Below are 18,185 nucleotides of genomic sequence, written 5' to 3' on the forward strand. Positions count from 1 at the left end.
CATTTGCCTTGCATGCAGAAGGACAATGGTTCAAATCCTAGCATTCCATATGGTCCCCTGAGCCTGCCAGGAGCGATTTCTTTTTTTTGTTTGTTTGTTTGTTTGTTTGTTTGGTTTGGTTTTTTTTGTTTGTTTTTCGAGCCACACTCGTTTGATGCTCAGGAGTTACTCCTGGCTAAGCGCTCAGAAATCGCCCTGGCTTGGGGGGGACCATATGGGACGCCAGGGGATTGAACCGTGGTCCTTCCTTGGCTAGCGCTTGCAAGGCAGACACCTTACCTCTAGCGCCACCTTGCGGGCCCCCAGGAGCGATTTCTGAGTGTAGAGCCAGGAGTGGCCCCTGAGCGCTGCCGGGTGTGACCCCCCAAAAAAACAAACAAAAAAAATAAATAAATAAATAAAATAAAAATCTTCAAGTAGAAATTGCTCAACAGGCTGGAGCATATTCTTTGTCTGTGGGAAGCTCATGGTCCCTGAAATATCTCCAAGAGTGACATATAAGCACAAAGCCAGGAGTAACATACAAGCGCAGCTCACCAAGCAATACAAAACAAAACAATAGCTGATGCTCCTAAAAGTGTGTAGGGTTAGGGCTAGGCTGACTTACTATAAACATGTTCTCAGCTTGTGTATAGTGGGCCAGTCAAAAGGCTAAGAAAACCCTATCTAGACAAATGAACTCTGCCTTCCAGAAAGTTCCCTGGGCCAAGCTCAGCTGGTCCTCTCTACCCAAGGAGCAGGAGAGGGGCCGAGAGGCTCGGCTTTATCGAGAAGGACATGCAGTCCGCCTACTGGTGCCCCACTATGCTGGAGAAGGACACAGTCCTTAGAGGTTGCCCAGGGCTGCAGCCTGCGGAGCAGCCTCACTGCCCCCTGGCGGTGACAGGGGACCTGCAGCCTTCCCCAAGACACAGACACTCAGCAGCCAGAGATTGGTCAAGAGGCTTTTATTGGGGACACAAGGCTGGGCACTGGGAGCCCCACATGCTTAGTTGGCGGCCATGATCTCCTGCACCCAGGGCATGAGCTCAGTGACCCGGGCGTACACGGCGGGGGTGGAGGTGGAGCAGAAGCCGCTGCCCCAGGACACGATGCCAGCCAGGGTCCAGGCTCCATCCTTCTGGCAGACCAGGGGGCCACCAGAGTCACCCTGCGGGAGGAGAAGGCGCTGGGCTCAGAAAGGGGGTGCTAGCGGGGCTCAGGTCTCCCTGGACCTGGACCAGTTATCCATGCAAAGATTCCTGGGGCTCCCCCACCTGCGCTGGTCACCCACACCCCACCCAGACCCTGGCCAGCCTCGGACCAAGCACGCACCATGCAGGAGGACACACCACTAGCGCCGGCGCACACCATCACGTCGGTGATCTTGTTGCCCCAGAACTTCTTGCACTCATCGTTGGACAGCAGGGGCAGGGCGGCCTGCTGCAGCTTGTCGGGGGTCTTGTTGGCTATAGGACAGAGATGGGGTCAGGACTTCTCAGCCCCATGCCCTCCCTGCCTGTATGGACCAGTGCTCTGGGGTAAAGGGTGGAGAAGGACACCGAGACAGTGACTAGGGAGTCCCCTGCTGTCTCTTCCTGACCAATCCAGAGTCCTCAGCCTGCCTGTGCTCCAGGGGCATTGTCCACCCATGTCTGGGGCTGAGGTGCTGCAGGGACCCCTTGTCACCTGGCCATGAGCACTGGGAATTACTCCAGACAGCTCTTGGCAATTGTGTTGGGTTTCCCATTGTTTCTTTACACAGGCTGGAGTTGTCTAGCTCAGGGTTTAGACCTTATTCCAGCACCTCTGGGAACCCCAAATCCAGCCAAGGGCTTGCTCACATACCATTGTACTTGGTCTTGCCCCATCCGGTGGTGGCGCACATGGTGCCAGCGGGGAAGTCATCGTCGGCGCTGGGCAGGCACACGGCGGACACGGTCTCGGAGAACTGGGCGGGTGTGGCCAGTTTCAGCAGAGTGATGTCATTGCGGACAGTCAGCATGTTGAACTTGGGGTTCTTGAAGACCTGGGGGGCAAAGCCAGCAGCCAGCAGTGAGTCTCCCCCAGAGTGCAGCTGTTGTCCCAGAATTACTCAGACACCCCAGAACTACTGCCATTCCCCAGCGACTCCATACCTGGGCAATCTTCAGAACCTGGATATCCTCAGCAGGTGAGCCCTGGTCAAACTCGCCAGCCACCACCAGGTGGGAGGTCCTGTGGGGAGCAGTAGGTGAGACCCCCCCAACTGGGACTCACCCTAACCCTAACCCACCCATGTCCCCGCTTCTGGAGCAGGCCCAGTCTCACTTGACACCGCAGTGAGCAGCAGTCACCACCCAGTTTTCGCTGATGAGGGATCCCCCGCAGAAGTGAAAGCCAGTGCTGTCCTGTGGAAGAGAGGGATAGTGCTGGGAGTCCAGATACACCCCAGGATAGCAGCTCCCCCAGCCTGGTCTGAACCCCATCAGATCCACCACTCAGCTGCAGACACACACACACACACACACCCTACTTACCTGCAGGGACACCTGCCAGGGCCAGGAGCCGGGGATGGCATCCTCACCATTGACAATCCTGGAGAGGCCGCTGAGCACGGGGTGGATGGTGGGGACCCCGCAGCCTGGGAAACATGGAGCAACTAAGGGTGCAGTCTGGCCTGTGCGGCACCCCTAGACCCTCCTTCAGACCCAGTTGTACTGTGCCCCAGCACCCCTCAAGATGCACCACAGGCTAGTTGGAGGGTCCCCCACACAGCTTGTTGCCTGGTGCCCCTCACAGGGCCAGAGCTGCTTCCTGTTGGCAGCCACCTCTGGAAATACATAGTTTGGGAGTTGATTTTTGGGGTTTTGTTTTTTTGTTTGGGGGTCATATCCAACAATGCTAAGGGGTTACTCCAGGCTCTGCACTTGGGACTAACCTCCTGGCAGAGTTGAGGAGCATATGGGATGACAGGATTGAGCCCAGGTTGACCATTTGCAAGACAAGCATCCTCACAGCTGTACTATGGCTCCAGCCCCAATAGATACAAGCACACCCAGCAGTGCTCAAGGGTTACTCCTGGCTCTACGCTCAGAAATCGTTCCTGGCAGGCTAGGGGGACTCCTGGGATGCCAGAATTCGAACTACCGTCCTTATGCATACAAGGCAAATGTCTTACCTCCATGCTATTTCTCCGGCCCCCAACAAGTATATTTTTAAACTTATTTAAAATTAAAATAGAGGGCCCGGAGAGATAGCACAGCGGTGTTTGCCTTGCAAGCAGCCGATCCAGGACCAAAGGTGGATGGTTCGAATCCCGGTGTCCCATATGGTCCCCCGTGCCTGCCAGGAGCTATTTCTGAGCAGACAGCCAGGAGTCACCCCTGAGCACCACCAGGTGTGGCCCAAAAACCAAAATAAATAAATAAATAAATAAATAAATAAATAAATAAATAAATAAATAAAAAATAAAAATTAAAAAATTAAAAAAAAATTAAATTAAATTAAAATAGAGAGGCCAGAGAGATAGCACAGCATTAGGGCATTTGCCTTGTACATGGCTGACCCAGGATGAACCTAGGTTCGATTCTTGACATCTCGTATGGTTTCCCTACCCTGTCAGTAGTGCTTCCTGAGCACAGAGCCAGGAGTAAATCCTGAGCACAGACAGCCATATGTGGCCAAAAACAAATAAACAAACAAAAATAAACAAAACAAAAAGACTAAAATAGGGGCCGGAGCAGTGGCGCTAGAGGTAAGACGTCTGCCTTGCAAGCGCTAGCCTAGGATGAACCGCAGTTTGATCCCCTGGTGTCCCATATGGTCCCCCAAGCCAGGAGTGATTTCTGAGCACATAGCCAGGAGTAACCCCTGAGCGTCAACGGGTGTGGCCTCAAAACAAAACAAAACAAAAACTAAAATAGAGGCTTTCTTGTTCGCTAGTGTTCACCCTTGAACATGCATCTCACTCGCTGTCTCTGTTTCTTTATGACCCATGTTTCCTCCTGAACACATTTGCCCTCTTCCCTCTTCCTCTCTTCACATTCTTTTTTTTTTTTTTTTTTTTTTTGGTTTTTGGGTCACACCCAGCAGCGCTCAGGGGTTACTCCTGGCTCCACGCTCAGAAATTGCTCCTGGCTGGCTCGGGGGATCATATGGGATGCCAGGTTTCAAACCAATGACCTTCTGCATGCAGGGCAAACACCTTACCTCCATGCTATCTCTCCAGCCCCCTCTCTTCACATTCTAAAGAATTTTAATAATATGAACTTGCTTTATAAAAAATTAAAAAAAAAAGAAACTTGCCCAAAACCTAACGCCTGGATTCAGGGAGATAAACAGATATCTCGGTGCTTGCACTCAGCTGGTTTCTACCCCCAATAACATCTTGTTCCCCAATAAGGGCTGCAGACAGCTTTGGGGCCTCTGAGCCTTGTGTGCTCAGGTTTACTCCTGGGACTATATGAGATGGTGGGTACTGAAGCGGGTTGCAAGGCAAATGCCCTACCCACTGTGCTATCACTCCGAACCTCTTTTCACATTTGTCTAAACAAATTTCAATAGATATGATCTTGCTTCACAATTGAAAAAAAAGAAAGGATGGGGCCGGAGTGATAGCATGGAGGTAGGGCGTTTGCCTTACATGCAGAAGGACAGTGGTTTGAATCCCACCATACCATATGGTCCCCAAGCCTGTCAGGAGCAATTTCTGAGCATAGATACAGGAGTAATCCCTGAGAGATGTGTCCCCAAAACAAACAAATATAAAAAAGAAAGGGGGGCTGGAGAGATGGTACATCAGTAGGGCATTTGCCTTGCATGCGGCCAACACAGAACCAACCCCGGTTCGATTCCTGGCATCTCATATGGTCCCTCGAACCTGCCAGGGGGTGATTTCTTAGTGAAGAGCCAGGAGTAACCACTGAACACCGCTGGGTATGACCCCCCCCCCAAAAAAAAAAAGAAGAAACAAGAAACACATCAAGAACACCTTGTCCCCCAAGAAGGGCTGCAGACAGCTCTGGGGGCCTCTGAGCCCTGCGGGGTACAACCAGGAGGTCCCGAGACCGCCAGGCTGATCTGGGGTACCAGCAGCATGTCTTGGGTGGCACATGAACTACTTGATGGGTAGGTGAGGAATCACCAAATGTGTACCTGAAAGCTCCTGGGGTTCACTAAAGAGAACTCCCAAAGGAACCTGGGCTGGAAAAGTTCAGAGGGCCGGAGCATATGTGTGCAAGGAGAGAGCATAGGTGTATCCCTGACACCCCATATGGCTCCCCGAGCACCACCAGGTGAAGCCTCAGAAGAGGAAACGATCAAAAGAACCGACCCTATAATATCTCCTCAGGACCTTTGGGTGCCTTCACCTCACTCTCACTGTGCTCTAGTCCCCTCTAGGCCACACAGGGGGAGTCCGGCCTCTGCTGACCTTGGGGCTCCCCTTCTCTCCAGCACAGGCTGTGAGAGCTCAGGGAATGCCCAAGACCCTTCTGTCCAGCAAACACGGGCATGTCAACTCGAGCTCAGGGTGTGGGAAGGCTCACTGATCTCTTGGGCCCAGGTATCCGAAAAGTGCTCTCGGGCCCCAGGGCCACTGTGCTGATACTCACCGAAGGCAGAGCCCAGGAGGGCAAAGCATGAGACGAGCCAGAGGAAAGCCATGGTGCTGGACAGGTGATGTGGGCTTCTGGGTCTTACCTCGGCCTCTTTTATGGTCCCAATACTCCTGGCCACGCCCCCTAGCCCGGCCCAGGGACCTTGGGCAATAAGCACAGCCAGGCCTGGCTTGGGGCTGGACACAGGTCTGGGAAAAACGCAGCTGCTCAGCCCACGTCAACCCCGCTCTCTCGAGCCAGGGAACAGGGAGCAGGATCCGAGCCCCACAGTCCCCATCACCCCTCTTCCAGCCTCCTTAGTTCCCCTAGGAAGTGTTTGCTCTTGGGTCAGCCAGAGCTACAACCACATAGGCCCAAAAAGCCAGGCTCAGGCTTCTCTGCTCTGGAAAGACCAGCCAGGCACCCTGCCGGGACATCCCAGGAACAGCCTTGGATGAGGCGAGGACAGGCCTGTGCATTGCAACTTCAACATTAGCTGCTGTCTGGGCCCAGGTGCTTATCAAGTGGGCCTTAGAGGAAGCAGAGGAGCATGCAGGCCCTAGGGGACCCGCATTTGTGCTCAAGACCCCCACCCTGGGCCAGGCCATGTCTTCTAGCACTGCACTGCACCTGCTGCTGGGACAGATAGACAGATACACAGACAAATGCTGTGACAGTAGGAAAAGGACTTTAGGTAGCTCAGGGCTGAGCACGTGCCTGTATGCAGGGACCCGAGTTGGGTCTCAGTACCATGGGATCCATCAAACAGAAACAGCCATGAAGGATAAACTCATCAAACTCATGCCCTGGCTGGGCCCTGCTGGCCACAGGTCAGACTGAGCATATCCTCCAAGGAGGTCAGCATGGGACACGGGGGCACACTGCCACACTGGCCTCGCTGGGCCTGCTCAGTGAAACACAGCTGGCTGGTAGCTGGGGGCCCTGTCTGAGCCTAGCACCTCAAGGCAGCCCTGGTCCCACTGCCTGTGGCCCCCAAGGAGCAGCAGGGACATTGCAGTGGTGGATACGTGGGTCTGTTCTACTGTGTGAGCTTGTCTCAGAGTCGCACTCTCCCCTAGTAGTGTGAGCTCAGATTAGGCTCCAGCACAAAGACCGAGAGGCAGCCACATGTGGACAAAGGGCCCTTTGCACCTGATTCTGAAGCTTATAGAATCTTCCACAGTGGGACAGGCTCTGAATTGCAGGTGGCTTTGAAGCTTGGGGACCTGGTGAGCTGTGGCTCCCCTCTTCTGATCCCAATGAGAAGTGGATGGACCCCAAAATGGGCCAACCTCAAAGAAGATCAGAACTCTGACCCCAACCTGAAACTTCACATCTGGGAAACCCAAGGCAGTCTAGAACCAATGTGCGCCACCACCAACCGAAACCTTAAAGACTGGAACCTCTCCCAAGGAAGCCTGGAATTCCCCCGAGATAGCCTATAGCCTCCCCCAAGGTAGCCTGGAACCTAGCCCCCACCCCCAGCACTGCTATTCTCTTTAGCCCTTGGCCTGGAGCCTCTCCCAGAGTCCTGCTCAGCCAGGTGGGAGATTGGGGGGAGCAGAACTGGTTAACACCCCTTCCCAGGCCTACCTTGCTGCACCCCATTCCCCTTTCTCTTAACCCCAGTGAGGCCAAGGCCACAGATGCTGCCTTCCCAGGCTTCCAGATAACAGCTGGGTCTGGGATACAAAAGGGAGCCTTGGACAGCTTCCCGCACCAGCCCACTGCACCATGGCCTTTCTGTGGCTCGTCTCCTGCCTCGCCCTCCTGGGCTCGACCTCCAGTAAGTAGACAGGGCAGGCATGAACTGTGTGCCCACCTGAGGCCAGCAGTGCAGTGGCTGGGCTGAGTCTGAGACAGGCCCAAACACCATCTCTCACTGCTGCGACGATTGCGCCAGGGCAGGGAGGGTCACTGTGGGCCAGCAGAAGCCTCAAACCTGGGGCAGGCATGGTGGGGGAACAGGAAGTTTTCAGGTGGGGCAGCACCTGAATGGGGTTCACTGACCACGCATGTGGGAAGCACAGCGAGCCGAGGACCCCTGCATCCTTGCACCTACTTTACAACGTGAGCCTCTGCACATCCTACCTTCTGCCATGCTGATGGGGAAACTGAGGCTCAGAAGGGGCAGAGAGGCGATAGGTCCACTTTCACTACTCCATGCAAGATTGAGGCTGGGATCTGGAGACAGTGGGCCAGGGTCTGAGTTGGCTGCCTTGCTCCCCCCAGGCTGCGGGGTCCCCGCCATTCAACCTGTGCTCAGTGGCCTCTCCAGGATCGTCAATGGCGAGGTTGCCATCCCTGGCTCCTGGCCCTGGCAGGTGTCTCTGCAGGTAAGTGAGTTTGGGTCTGTGGCCAAATGGGATTTAGATTAGGGTGGGGGGGCTGCTGTCCCTGGGGTATGGCTGGATCCCTCAGTGCTGTCCTTCTCTTCCACAGGACCACACGGGCTTCCACTACTGCGGGGGCTCCCTCATCAGTGAAAACTGGGTAGTGACCGCTGCCCACTGCCCTGTCAAGTGAGGCCGGGAAGGATCCAGAGGCAGGGACGAATGGGGATTGTGGGTACAGGGGGGGCCTCACCCGCTGCTCCCCGCAGGTCCATAGACATGGTTGTGGCTGGCCTGTTCAACCAGCGCCTTCCTGATGAGAATATCCAGACCCTCAGGATCGCCCAGGTACTGGTTGTTGGTGAGTGGGATGGGCAGTTGTTCTGGGGGCACTGAGCCAGTTCTGGCAGCAGCTGAGCCCTAATCGGCCTGGGAGGCTTATTTCTGGCTTCTGGCCTCGTCCCCCCAGGTCTTCAAACACCCCAACTACAACATGTTGACTGACCGCAACGATATCAAGTTGCTGAAACTGGCCAGGCCTGTCCGTTTCTCCGAGACCGTGTCCACTGTGTGCCTGCCCAGCGCTGACGACGACTTCCCCGCTGGCACCATGTGCGCCACCACCGGCTGGGGCAAGACCAAGTACAATGGTGCGTGGGCCAGAGAGAGATAGCACAGCGGTAGGGCCTTTGCCTTGCATGCAGCCAACTCAGGTTCCATCCCCAGCATCCCAAATCCGAGCCTGCCAAGAATGATTTCTGAGTGCCGAGCCTGAAGTAACCCCTCAGTACGGCTAGGTGTGCCCCCCACAAAAAAAAATAAAAACAATTACAATGGTGCGTGGGCAGGCTGGGGCTAGGGACTAGGCCTGGGGTTCCTAAAGGTTTTGTCTAATTCTGAGCAATAGCTCTGGCCTTCTGAAAGTCTGTGGGTGCAGAGTTGAGTCCTTCTGGGAAGACCACTCTCAGGGGCGCTGTTTCCTACCCCAAGGCGTTGGGTGAGTGGCTGAAACATCCTGACCGTGTCTCGCCCTGCAGCCAGCAAGACCCCCAGCAAGCTGCAGCAGGCTGCCCTGCCCCTGCTGGCCAATGAGGAGTGTAAGACCTTCTGGGACAGCAAGATCACCGACGACATGTTGTGTGCGGGCGCAAATGGTGTCTCCTCCTGCATGGTGAGCACTCAGGGGGACAGGGGTGGTGCTTAGATCTCCTGCCCGGAGGTGCTATTCCTCCAGGCAGGGGGCAGAGATGGGCACAGCCCGGGTCCTGAGCAGCTTCAGGAGCTGGTGCGTGTGTCCATGCAGAGTTTCCTGCGAGGCCTGCTAGGGCAGCTCTGGACATTACGACGCTGTGCACCCCATGCCCTGCTCCCAACTCCCTCTCCTTCTGCAGGGTGACTCTGGCGGCCCCCTGGTCTGCCAGAAGGACGGAGCCTGGACCCTGGCTGGCGTCGTGTCCTGGGGCAGCGGCTACTGCTCCACCTCCACTCCTGCTGTGTACGCCCGTGTCACCGAGTTCCTGCCTTGGATTCAGGAGGTCATGGCCTCCAACTAAGCGTCTGTCCTGGGGGAGGCTGCAGTTCCCTTGCCATCAGCCAGGGTAGTAGCCCTGGGCAACTTCTAGGGCAGGGGTCTTCAAACTTTTTAAAGTGGGGGCCGGATTACGGTCCCTTAGAGAGCTGGAGGGCCGGACTATATGAGCTACTAATTCCTACTCACACTGCACATATCTTATATAAATAAAATGAAAACCATTTATAAATAAACAGATCACGGGCCAATATTTCTTTTTTGTTTTGTTTTGTTTTTGGGCCACACCCGTTTGACGCTCAGGGGTTACTCCTGGCTATGTGCTCAGAAATCGCCCCTGGCTTGGGGGGACCATATGGGACGCCGGGGGATCGAACCGCGGTCCGTTCCTTGGTAGCGCTTACAAGGCAGACACCTTATCTCCAGCGCCACCTTCCCGGCCCCACGGGCCAATATTTCAATGGGAACTGTGGGCCTGCTTTTGGCTAATGAGATGGTCAATGTCCGGTTCCATATTTGTCACTGACAGCTGTAACAAGTGATGCAAGTGGGCATCAGTTAATCTTGATCTGGTTGGAGATTTCAGATGTTTCATTCTTGAAAAAGTCTGTTCAGGGGCCGGGCGGTGGCGCTGGAGGTAAGGTGCCTGCCTTGCCTGCGCTAGCCTAGGACGGACCGCGGTTCGATCCCCCGGCGTCCCATATGGTCCCCCAAGAAGCCAGGAGCAACTTCTGAGCGCATAGCCAGGAGTAACCCCTGAGCCTCACAGGGTGTGGCCCAAAAACCAAAAAAAAAAAAAAAGAAAAAGAAAAAGTCTGTTCACAGGCATAAGTGCTACCAAAGATGGTTACCATTTTGAGTGCATGGTTCCTGATATTTGGATATACACTGAGTGTATATGCTGGCAGGTATCTTGGCAACCAAACAGCGCTCACTGCTGGCGGGCGGATCAGACTCCTCTGCGGGCCGCATGTGGCCCGCAGGCCGTAGTTTGAAGACCCCTGTTCTAGGGACTTGAGGTCTATGTCCTGCTCCAGGCTACTGGGGTACCAGGGTGCGGACCAGCAGAGCCTCTTTTTTATTTTTTATTTTGGTTTATGGGTCACACCCGGCATTGCTCAGGGGTCACTCCTAGCTCTACACTCAGAAATTGCCCCTGGCAGGCTCAGGGGACATATGGAATGCCAGGATTCGAACCACCGTCCTTCTGCATGTAAGGCAAATGCGCTATCTCCGTGCTATCTCTCCAGCCCCCTCTGACAATCGTAATCCAAAGGCAGCCCTCAGTCTGAGATCCAGGGTCCCTCAGGGCCATACTAGGTATTGTGCCTTGAGCTAAAAGGACCTGACTGCAGCCATGACAGGCTTTAGAAGCTACAGTAGGCCTCTAACTATAAATGACACAGCATTTATAGTTATAGCATTTATAGTTCCACAAGCTTGCCACACTATCCCCAGGCCAACATTTTACTTTACATTTTACTTGCAACATTATATCCCCTACCCCCCAGGCCAACATCCTGTTTACATCCTGCTTGCAACCGCCATAAAATCCTTATTAGGTATAACTTTTCCCGACCAATCACTAGTGCCCTATAGCAATAATGTAATGTGTGGCCAATCCTCACAAAGGTCACCTAGCCTATTTGAAAAGTTCTCTAAACTGGGTATAAAAATAAGAATGTAAGTCATTGCCAACTGCACCTTGTTGACCCCAGGATGTGGTTTGTGGCGGTCAATAAATTGCTCTGTTTGATTGCATCTTGAGTGTTCTGGTTCTTGGGCTGGACTGGGAGATGGGACCCAACATGGGGAACAGTCAGGCACAGGTTGTACTACTGCCCTCCCTTGCCCATCCCTGGTGTGCCCTTGTCTCTGTTCCTGTCCCTATCCCTGTATGTTCTTTTTTTATTTATTTATTTAATTTAAATTTATTGAAACCATTGTGATTTTGGGGAATCTATACTAGGTTCATTCAAGGGTGCCAGGAATCAGAACCATATTGGCCACATGTAAGGCATAAGCCCATATCCACTGTATTATCTCTCTGTGGGCACAACCCTGCAACCTCCTTTTTTTTAGTTCTGGTTTTTGGGCCATGCCCAATGGTGGGTTTACTCCTAGATTTGCACTAAAGAATTGTTCCTCATGGTGATCAGGGGACCATATGGTCCCTGGGGTGCTGGGGATCTAATCCAGCTTGCCGAGTAAATGTCCTCCCCTCTATATGTACTATTACTCTAGTTTCCTAACCTCTTTGTCTTTTCTTTTTCATTTGGGGCGGGGAGAGCACACCTGGCAGTGCTTAGGGCTTACTCCTGGTTCTGCCTGAGGAATCACTCCTGGCAGAATTCCAAGGACGATATGAAATGCCAGGGATTGAACTCGAATCAGCTAAATGCAAGGCAAATGCCCTCCCTGTTGTGCTATTGTTTTAGTCCCGAGCCTCCTTTCCAATGAAAGACAGGACACAGAGATTAGAGGCTGAGTTCAGGCTTGATCCCAGGCACCCCTGAATGACCCTAAGATTGGAGTCAGGAGTCTGCCAGCACTTGCACTGCTGGGAGTGACCCCAGACACAGCCCCAGAGCAGTGTATTATGGGAAACAGGCAGTGGTGGCCCCATAATAACTTTCAGAAATTTGTATACAGAGGGGCTGGCAAGATAGGATGAGGAAGATGCTGCTATTAAGGGCCTGAACCTAAACAATCTTAACGTGGCACTGGGTACTTCAAGAATAGCTAGAATTTCTCCTGAGCACAGTGCCAAAAATAACCCGAGAGCTCGACTGTGACCCCAAGACCCCCATATACAACGTACAAATAAACTTTATGTATAGTTAAATGCATAAGTCTCTGTTTCTTGTTTTATTTAAGATTCTTTTTATTCCATTACGATGAATTAGAAAGTTCCAAAATAATTTCTGGTTAAGTTTCAGTTATACTATGTCCAACACCCTTCGCCAGTGCACATTTCCTGTCACCAATATCCCCAGTTTCCCTCCTGAGGAGGTCCAGGGATACCCTTCCTGCCTCTGTGACAGGTATTTTTCTATTTTTCTTCTCTCTCCCTCCCTTCCCTCACTTTTTTCCTTTTAGACACTGTGGTTGCAATTTTTGTTATTGAAGGGGTATCATTCATGTCACTTTACTTCTTTTTTTTTTGCACCCAGTTCTTGTCCTGAGTGATCATTTTCAACTCTCATTATCATAGTTGTTCCTTCTCTGCCCTAAATACACTCCTCCACTCTATTTCTTTTTCTTTTTTTGAGGTCACACCCTGTGACACACAGGGGGTTACTCCTGGCTCTGCGCTCAGGAATCGTTCCTGGCAGGTACAGGAATATATGGGATGTCTGTAATCAAAGCTTAGTCTGTCCTGGGTTGGCCACATGCAAGGCAAATGCTCTATTGCTGTGCTATCGCTCTGGTTCCCTATATTTTTTATTAGTTATTTTTTTTTTTTTTTTTGGTTTTTTTTTTTTTGGTTTTTGGGTCACACCCAGCAGTGCTCAGGGTTTTTTCCTGGCTCCGTGCTCAGAAATCGCTCCTGGCAGGCACAGGGGACCATATGGGATGCCGGGATTCGAACCAATGGCCTTCTGCATGAAAGGTAAACGCCTTACCTCCATGCTATCTCTCCAGCCCCCTTATTAGTTATTTTTTATCTTTTCTTTTTACATCCCACAAATTAGTGCAGTCATTCTATGTCTATCCCTCTCCCCCTAACTCATTTCACTCAGCACAATACTTTCCATATCCATCCAGGTATAAGCAAATGTCATGACTTCATTTTTTCTAGCAGTATTCCATTGCATAGCTATACCACACTTTCTTGATCCATTTATCTGTTCTTGGCCACTTGGGTTGTTTCCAGATTCTGGCTATTGTAAACAGAAGATGAACATGGGGGCGGGTGGGTGGAGGGATAGCATGGAGGTAGGGCATTTGCCTTGCATGCAAAAGGACAGTGGTTGGATTCCCGGCATCCCGTATGGTTCCCCCGAGCCTGCCAGGATGATTTCTGAGCATAGAGCGAAGAGTAACCCCTGAGCGCTACCGGGTGTGACAAAAACAACAACAACAAGATGAACATAGGCATGCAGAGGGTTTTTCTGCACTAGTCACTGGGCACATTCCCAGGAACAGTATTGCTGGGTCATACGGAAGCTCAATTCCTAGTTTCCTGAGAAATGTCCATGTTTTCCAAAAAGGCTAGATGAGTGGACATTCCCCCCACAGCAGAGCATTTCCTTACTTCTGCATCAATACTAGTTAAAGTGGAAATGTGAATATAAAATTCATATTTTGTCTGTATGGCATCTGTATTGATTTCAGTGTTACTGATGGTCCTGCTATTCATGAGTCATATTAACATTCTCTCTGTGAAATCATGGTACAGTCACTGCCCAGAGGTACTGAGGACAAAGCTCTATGGGTTCGGCAGATGGTGGGTGGTAAAATGAATCACATGTAATGTGATAGCTAGTGAGTTCTGCTTTTGTTGCACCACTACATGAAGTACAGTGTTACCGAAGTGGCAAAAGCTCTTATTTTTTTTTTTTTGTTTTGTTTTGTTTTGTTTTTTTGGGCCACACCGGCATTGCTCAGGGGTTACTCCTGGCTGTCTGCTCAGAAATAGCTCCTGGCAGGCACGGGGGACCATATGGGACACCGGGATTCGAACCAAGCACTTTTGGTCCTGGATCGGCTGCTTGCAAGGCAAACACCGCTGTGCTATCTCTCCGGGCCCAAAAGCTCTTATTTTTAAAGATGCAAAATATTTGTATAATATGACTTTATGCTTCCAGATAAAAATGTATTTAGACAGCAAGAAGTGAATACTTTGAGAAACTGAGATAGTTGGAGTTTTTTTTTTTTGTTTTGTTTTGTTTTTGGGCCACACCCGGCGGTGCTCAGGGGTTACTCCTGGCTGTCTGCTCAGAAATAGCTCCTGGCAGGCACGGGGGACCATATGGGATTCCAACCAACCACCTTTGGTCCTGGATCGACCTCTTGCAAGGCAAACACCGCTGTGCTATCTCTCCGGGCCCAATAATGATAGTTGGAGTTTTTAAAACAATACACTAAGGAGAAGAAATAAATGTGAATCTCTTTGCAATGTATATGTTGAAGTCAAAAGAGATTCTCCAGAAACTTACTACAGAATGATTGCATTCTCCCTTCAGCAGAAAACTTTGGATGTGCCATGCAATGGTGTCTTTTTTTTTTTTTTTTTGGGTTTTTTTTTTTGGGGGGGGACACACATGGCAGCGCTCAAGGGTTATTCCTGGCTCTATGCTCAGAAATTGCCCCTGGCAGGCACAGGGGACCATATGGGATGCCAGGATTTGAACCACCGTCCTTCTGCATGAAAGGCAAATGCCTTATCTCCATGCTATCTCTCCGGCCCCAGTGTCTCTTTATTAATAATTTGACTTTGATAAAAAATAAAATAAAATAAAGACCCTCCACCTCTGCTGCTACCATCCCAGCAATAAAAGCTGGGTCACTCTATTGCCCTCTGATATATATTTTATAATTTAAATAAATAAATAAATAAATAAGTGAAAACCCACCAACCCTGAAAGGATTGGGGGAAGAAAGTGTGTAGAACAGCACCTGGATCTCAGTGACAGGAAGGAAGCAGAAGGTGAAGACCGAGCTCACCTGCTCCAGGACAGTGCCTTTTCCCATATGACAGTTACTTCTGTTCACTTCAGTGTCAGGGGTCCCTCACCCCCATGACACCCACCTGTGGCTCCATCTCCAGACCCTTTCGTGGCTCAGGGGCTTTCACATGGGCATATACCCTTGTTTACCTAACCCATTGCCCTGCTGCTCCTCTCCCAGGCCTTGTCCCTAGTTGACTCTTTTTTTTGTTTGTCTGTTTTGAGGCCACACTCAGTGGTGCTCAGAGATTACTCTTGACTCTGCGCTCAGAAATTGCTCCTGGCAGGCTCAGAGGACCATTTGGGATGCCGGGAATCGAACCCAGGTCTGTCCCAGGTAGACCGCTTGCGGAGCAAACACCCTTTCTCTGTGCTATTGCTCCAGCCCCCCACACTGACTCTTGACCCCAAAGCCTAGACCTAGATAAAATGCCAGTGTCTCCCACATGGGCTCATATTTCCTTGTGATTCCAACTGGGGCTGTGCCCTTGACTGGCCACCTGGGAAACCACACCTGGGCAGCAGAGTTGGCCCTCCGCCATCCATGGGTGTCCACCCTGCTGTTACCAGGTATGATGTAATGATTGGGCCAGAGAAAGAGAGGACAGTGGGTAGGTGCTGGCCTTGGGCATGGCAGACCCATATGGCCCCTTGCAACAACAGCCAAGAGCCCTGAAAGCAGAGTACACCTGGAGTGCACCCTGAGCACCGCCGGGTGTGGCCTCCCCCAACAATAGGATTCGATGTGCATCAGCCACTGCTGTGGAGTCGTGTGGAAGAGGCCATATTTAAAGCTGTCACCATGAGAAACAAACTGTCTCTCCTTCACTTTTTGTTCAAAGAGAAAAGTTGGAGCTAGGGAGAGAGTATAGGGTAAAGCATTTGCCTCCACACAGTCCCCCTAGACTGGATCCCTAGCCCCCCATATGGTTTCCCTAGTACTGCCAGGAGTCATCCCTCAGCATAGAACCAGGAATAAGTCCTGAGCATCACAGGTGTGGCTCAACCTTTCCATTCCCCCCAATCAAAAAAAAAAAAAAAAAAGGAAAAATCAATAAATCAATATTCCTCACTGCCATGGCTGCCTGTCAGGGCCCCAGACCACCCCAACTCCTCATTACTGAGACCGCTTTTGACCTTGAAGGCACCTGATCACCTGGTGCACCTCTAAATCTGGAGGAGGACTCTGGGTAGTGACCCCTCTGCTCTGAGATGTGACCCCCTGCTCTTAGTTGTGACCCCTTGCTCTGAGCTGTGACCCTGCTCTGGGTTGTGACCTCTTGCTCTGGGCTATGACCCCCTGCTCTGAGCTGTAACCTCTCTGCTCTGAGCTGTGACCTCCCTGCTCTGGGTTGTGACCCCCTGTTCTGGGCTGTAACCCTCCTGTTCTAAACTCTGCAAGAGGAGCTGGGGGCCGTATGAGAACCTGCAGAGCACAGAGATGTCACACAGTCATGGCCCATCTCCAGCATCTGCTCCCCCAATTCCCCACCTGGATCAGCAGGGCCCCACACAGTGGGAAAGACTCAGGCCAGTGCTCAGGGACAAACACATGGGGGTATCACTCGGTCAGGGGGTGCTAACCAGGGAGATTAACTATTGCAAACTATCCTATGGGGACTGCATTGCATGAGATCACAGAGAGTAATAGCTCTACTCAAATAGCTCCAACCTCTGATGCCCAGAGGGGCACCCCACAAACATATCCAGGCTCCAGCCAGAGTCAGGAGTGAAGGGCACTTCTGACTGCCTTTGGGGGTGATTCCAGCTGAGTATTTGCAGTTCTGTCTGCCTTGGGCTTCCTGGATGTGAGTTTTTAGGTTGGGGTCAAGTTCTGATCTTTCTTGAGGAGAACTCACTGAGGTCTGGGTGGAGGGGGGACTCTTTTAGAACTCTCCTACAGCTTTAGCTCAGAAGAGGGGGACCCACAGCTCACCAGGTCCTCAAACCTCAAAGCCACCTGAGACTCAGGGCCCCTTCCACTGTGGAAGATTCCAGAAGCTTCAGAATCAGGTGCAAAGGGTCCTTTATCCCATGTGTGGCCTCCTCTGAGTCCCTGTGCTAGGCCCTGGTCTGAGCTCACCCTGCCAGGGGAGGACACGACTCTGAGCCAAGTTCACACACTAGGCCAGACTCATATGTATACCACTGCAATGTCCCTGCTGCTCCTTGGGGGCCACAAGCAGTGGGGCCAGGGCTGCCTCGAGGTGCTGGGCTCAGGCAGGGCCCCCAGCCAGCTGCATTTCACTGAGGAGGCCCAGTGAGGCCAGTGTGGCGGTGTGCCCCATGTCCCATGCTGACCTCCTTGGCAGAGATGCTCAGTCTGCTTGTGGCCAGCAGGGCCTGACCAGGGCATCTGGACCCCAGTTTGATGAGTTCATCCTTCATGGCTCTTCTTTGTTTGGGGGGCCCCATGGTGCTGAGACTCAACCCAGGTGCCTGAGTGCAGATATGTGCTCAGCTCTGAGCTGTCCTTCTCCTACTGTCTCAGCATCTGTCTGTGTGTCTGTCCATCTGTCTCAGCAGCAGGTAGAGTGTAGTGCTAGAACTTGGCCTGGCATGACCTGGCATGACCCGCAAATATGGGTTCCCTGCAGCAGTACCCCAGAACTTGCCTGCTCTTTTGCTTCCTCTGGGGCCCTTTTGATCAGTACCTGGGCCCAGACAGCAGCTGATCCTGAAGACATGATGCTTCAAACACAGGCACATGAGCCAGAGCCTACCCTGATCTACTTCAAGGCTGTGTCTGGGGCTCCCTAAAGAGAGACCACCTGGTTTTTCCAGAGCAGAGCAGAGAAGCCCAAGCTTGGCTCTCTGGGCCTGTGTAGTGGCTTCGGGTGACTGAGAGCAAACTTTACTCAACAGGGAAGCTGAGGAAGCTGCACAGGAGTGGGTAGTGGGTAGGGGTGTCATGGGGCTACGTTAGTCTGCCCTCAGAATGGGGCCTCCTGCTCCCTGCACCCTGGTTCGAGGGAGCAGGGCTGACGTGGGTCAAGCAGCTGTGCTTTTCCCAGACCTGTGTTCGCCCCAAACCAGGCCTGGCTAGGCATATTGCCCAAGGTCCCTGGGCAGGGCTAGGGGGTGTGGCCAGGAG

At 52.2% G+C, this 18,185-nt stretch overlaps 2 protein-coding genes across 3 annotated transcripts; one reads left to right on the forward strand and one right to left on the reverse strand.

Annotated features, from left to right (window-relative positions):
• Window positions 1-988: 988 nt before the first annotated feature.
• Window positions 989-5,625, reverse strand: LOC126027440 (chymotrypsinogen B). Of its 2 annotated transcripts, none has more exons than XM_049786458.1 (7): window positions 5,574-5,625; window positions 2,499-2,602; window positions 2,290-2,369; window positions 2,118-2,196; window positions 1,828-2,008; window positions 1,315-1,448; window positions 989-1,150 (listed from the first exon to the last, which is right to left on the reverse strand). In XM_049786458.1, the coding sequence occupies exons 1-7, from the start codon at window positions 5,623-5,625 to the stop codon at window positions 989-991; spliced, it is 792 nt and encodes a 263-aa protein (XP_049642415.1). The 2 variants fall into 2 exon arrangements, with proteins under 2 accessions (XP_049642415.1, XP_049642416.1); XM_049786459.1 differs by having other exon boundaries at window positions 1,315-1,443; window positions 1,826-2,008.
• A 1,667-nt stretch (window positions 5,626-7,292) lies between these two features.
• Window positions 7,293-9,444, forward strand: LOC126027438 (chymotrypsinogen B-like). Its single transcript, XM_049786456.1, has 7 exons — window positions 7,293-7,344; window positions 7,791-7,894; window positions 8,001-8,080; window positions 8,161-8,239; window positions 8,361-8,541; window positions 8,929-9,062; window positions 9,283-9,444. Exons 1-7 carry the CDS (start codon window positions 7,293-7,295, stop codon window positions 9,442-9,444), a joined length of 792 nt encoding a protein of 263 aa, XP_049642413.1.
• The last annotated feature ends 8,741 nt before the right edge of the window (window positions 9,445-18,185 follow it).

Source organism: Suncus etruscus, chromosome 14, assembly GCF_024139225.1.
Source record: "Suncus etruscus isolate mSunEtr1 chromosome 14, mSunEtr1.pri.cur, whole genome shotgun sequence".
Classification (NCBI taxonomy): Eukaryota; Metazoa; Chordata; class Mammalia; order Eulipotyphla; family Soricidae; genus Suncus; species Suncus etruscus.

Coding starts and splice junctions, on each gene's coding strand:
- LOC126027440 (XM_049786458.1), bottom strand. CDS start 5,625: ATGGCTTTCCTCTGGCTCGTCTCATGCTTTGCCCTCCTGGGCTCTGCC. Junction 2,009..2,117: donor AGGTTCTGAAGATTGCCCAG/GTATGGAGTCGC, acceptor TTTGCCCCCCAG/GTCTTCAAGAACCCCAAGTT. Junction 1,151..1,314: donor GTGGTGTGTCCTCCTGCATG/GTGCGTGCTTGG, acceptor CTCCTCCCGCAG/GGTGACTCTGGTGGCCCCCT.
- LOC126027438 (XM_049786456.1), top strand. CDS start 7,293: ATGGCCTTTCTGTGGCTCGTCTCCTGCCTCGCCCTCCTGGGCTCGACC. Junction 7,895..8,000: donor CCTGGCAGGTGTCTCTGCAG/GTAAGTGAGTTT, acceptor TCTCTTCCACAG/GACCACACGGGCTTCCACTA. Junction 8,081..8,160: donor GCTGCCCACTGCCCTGTCAA/GTGAGGCCGGGA, acceptor TGCTCCCCGCAG/GTCCATAGACATGGTTGTGG.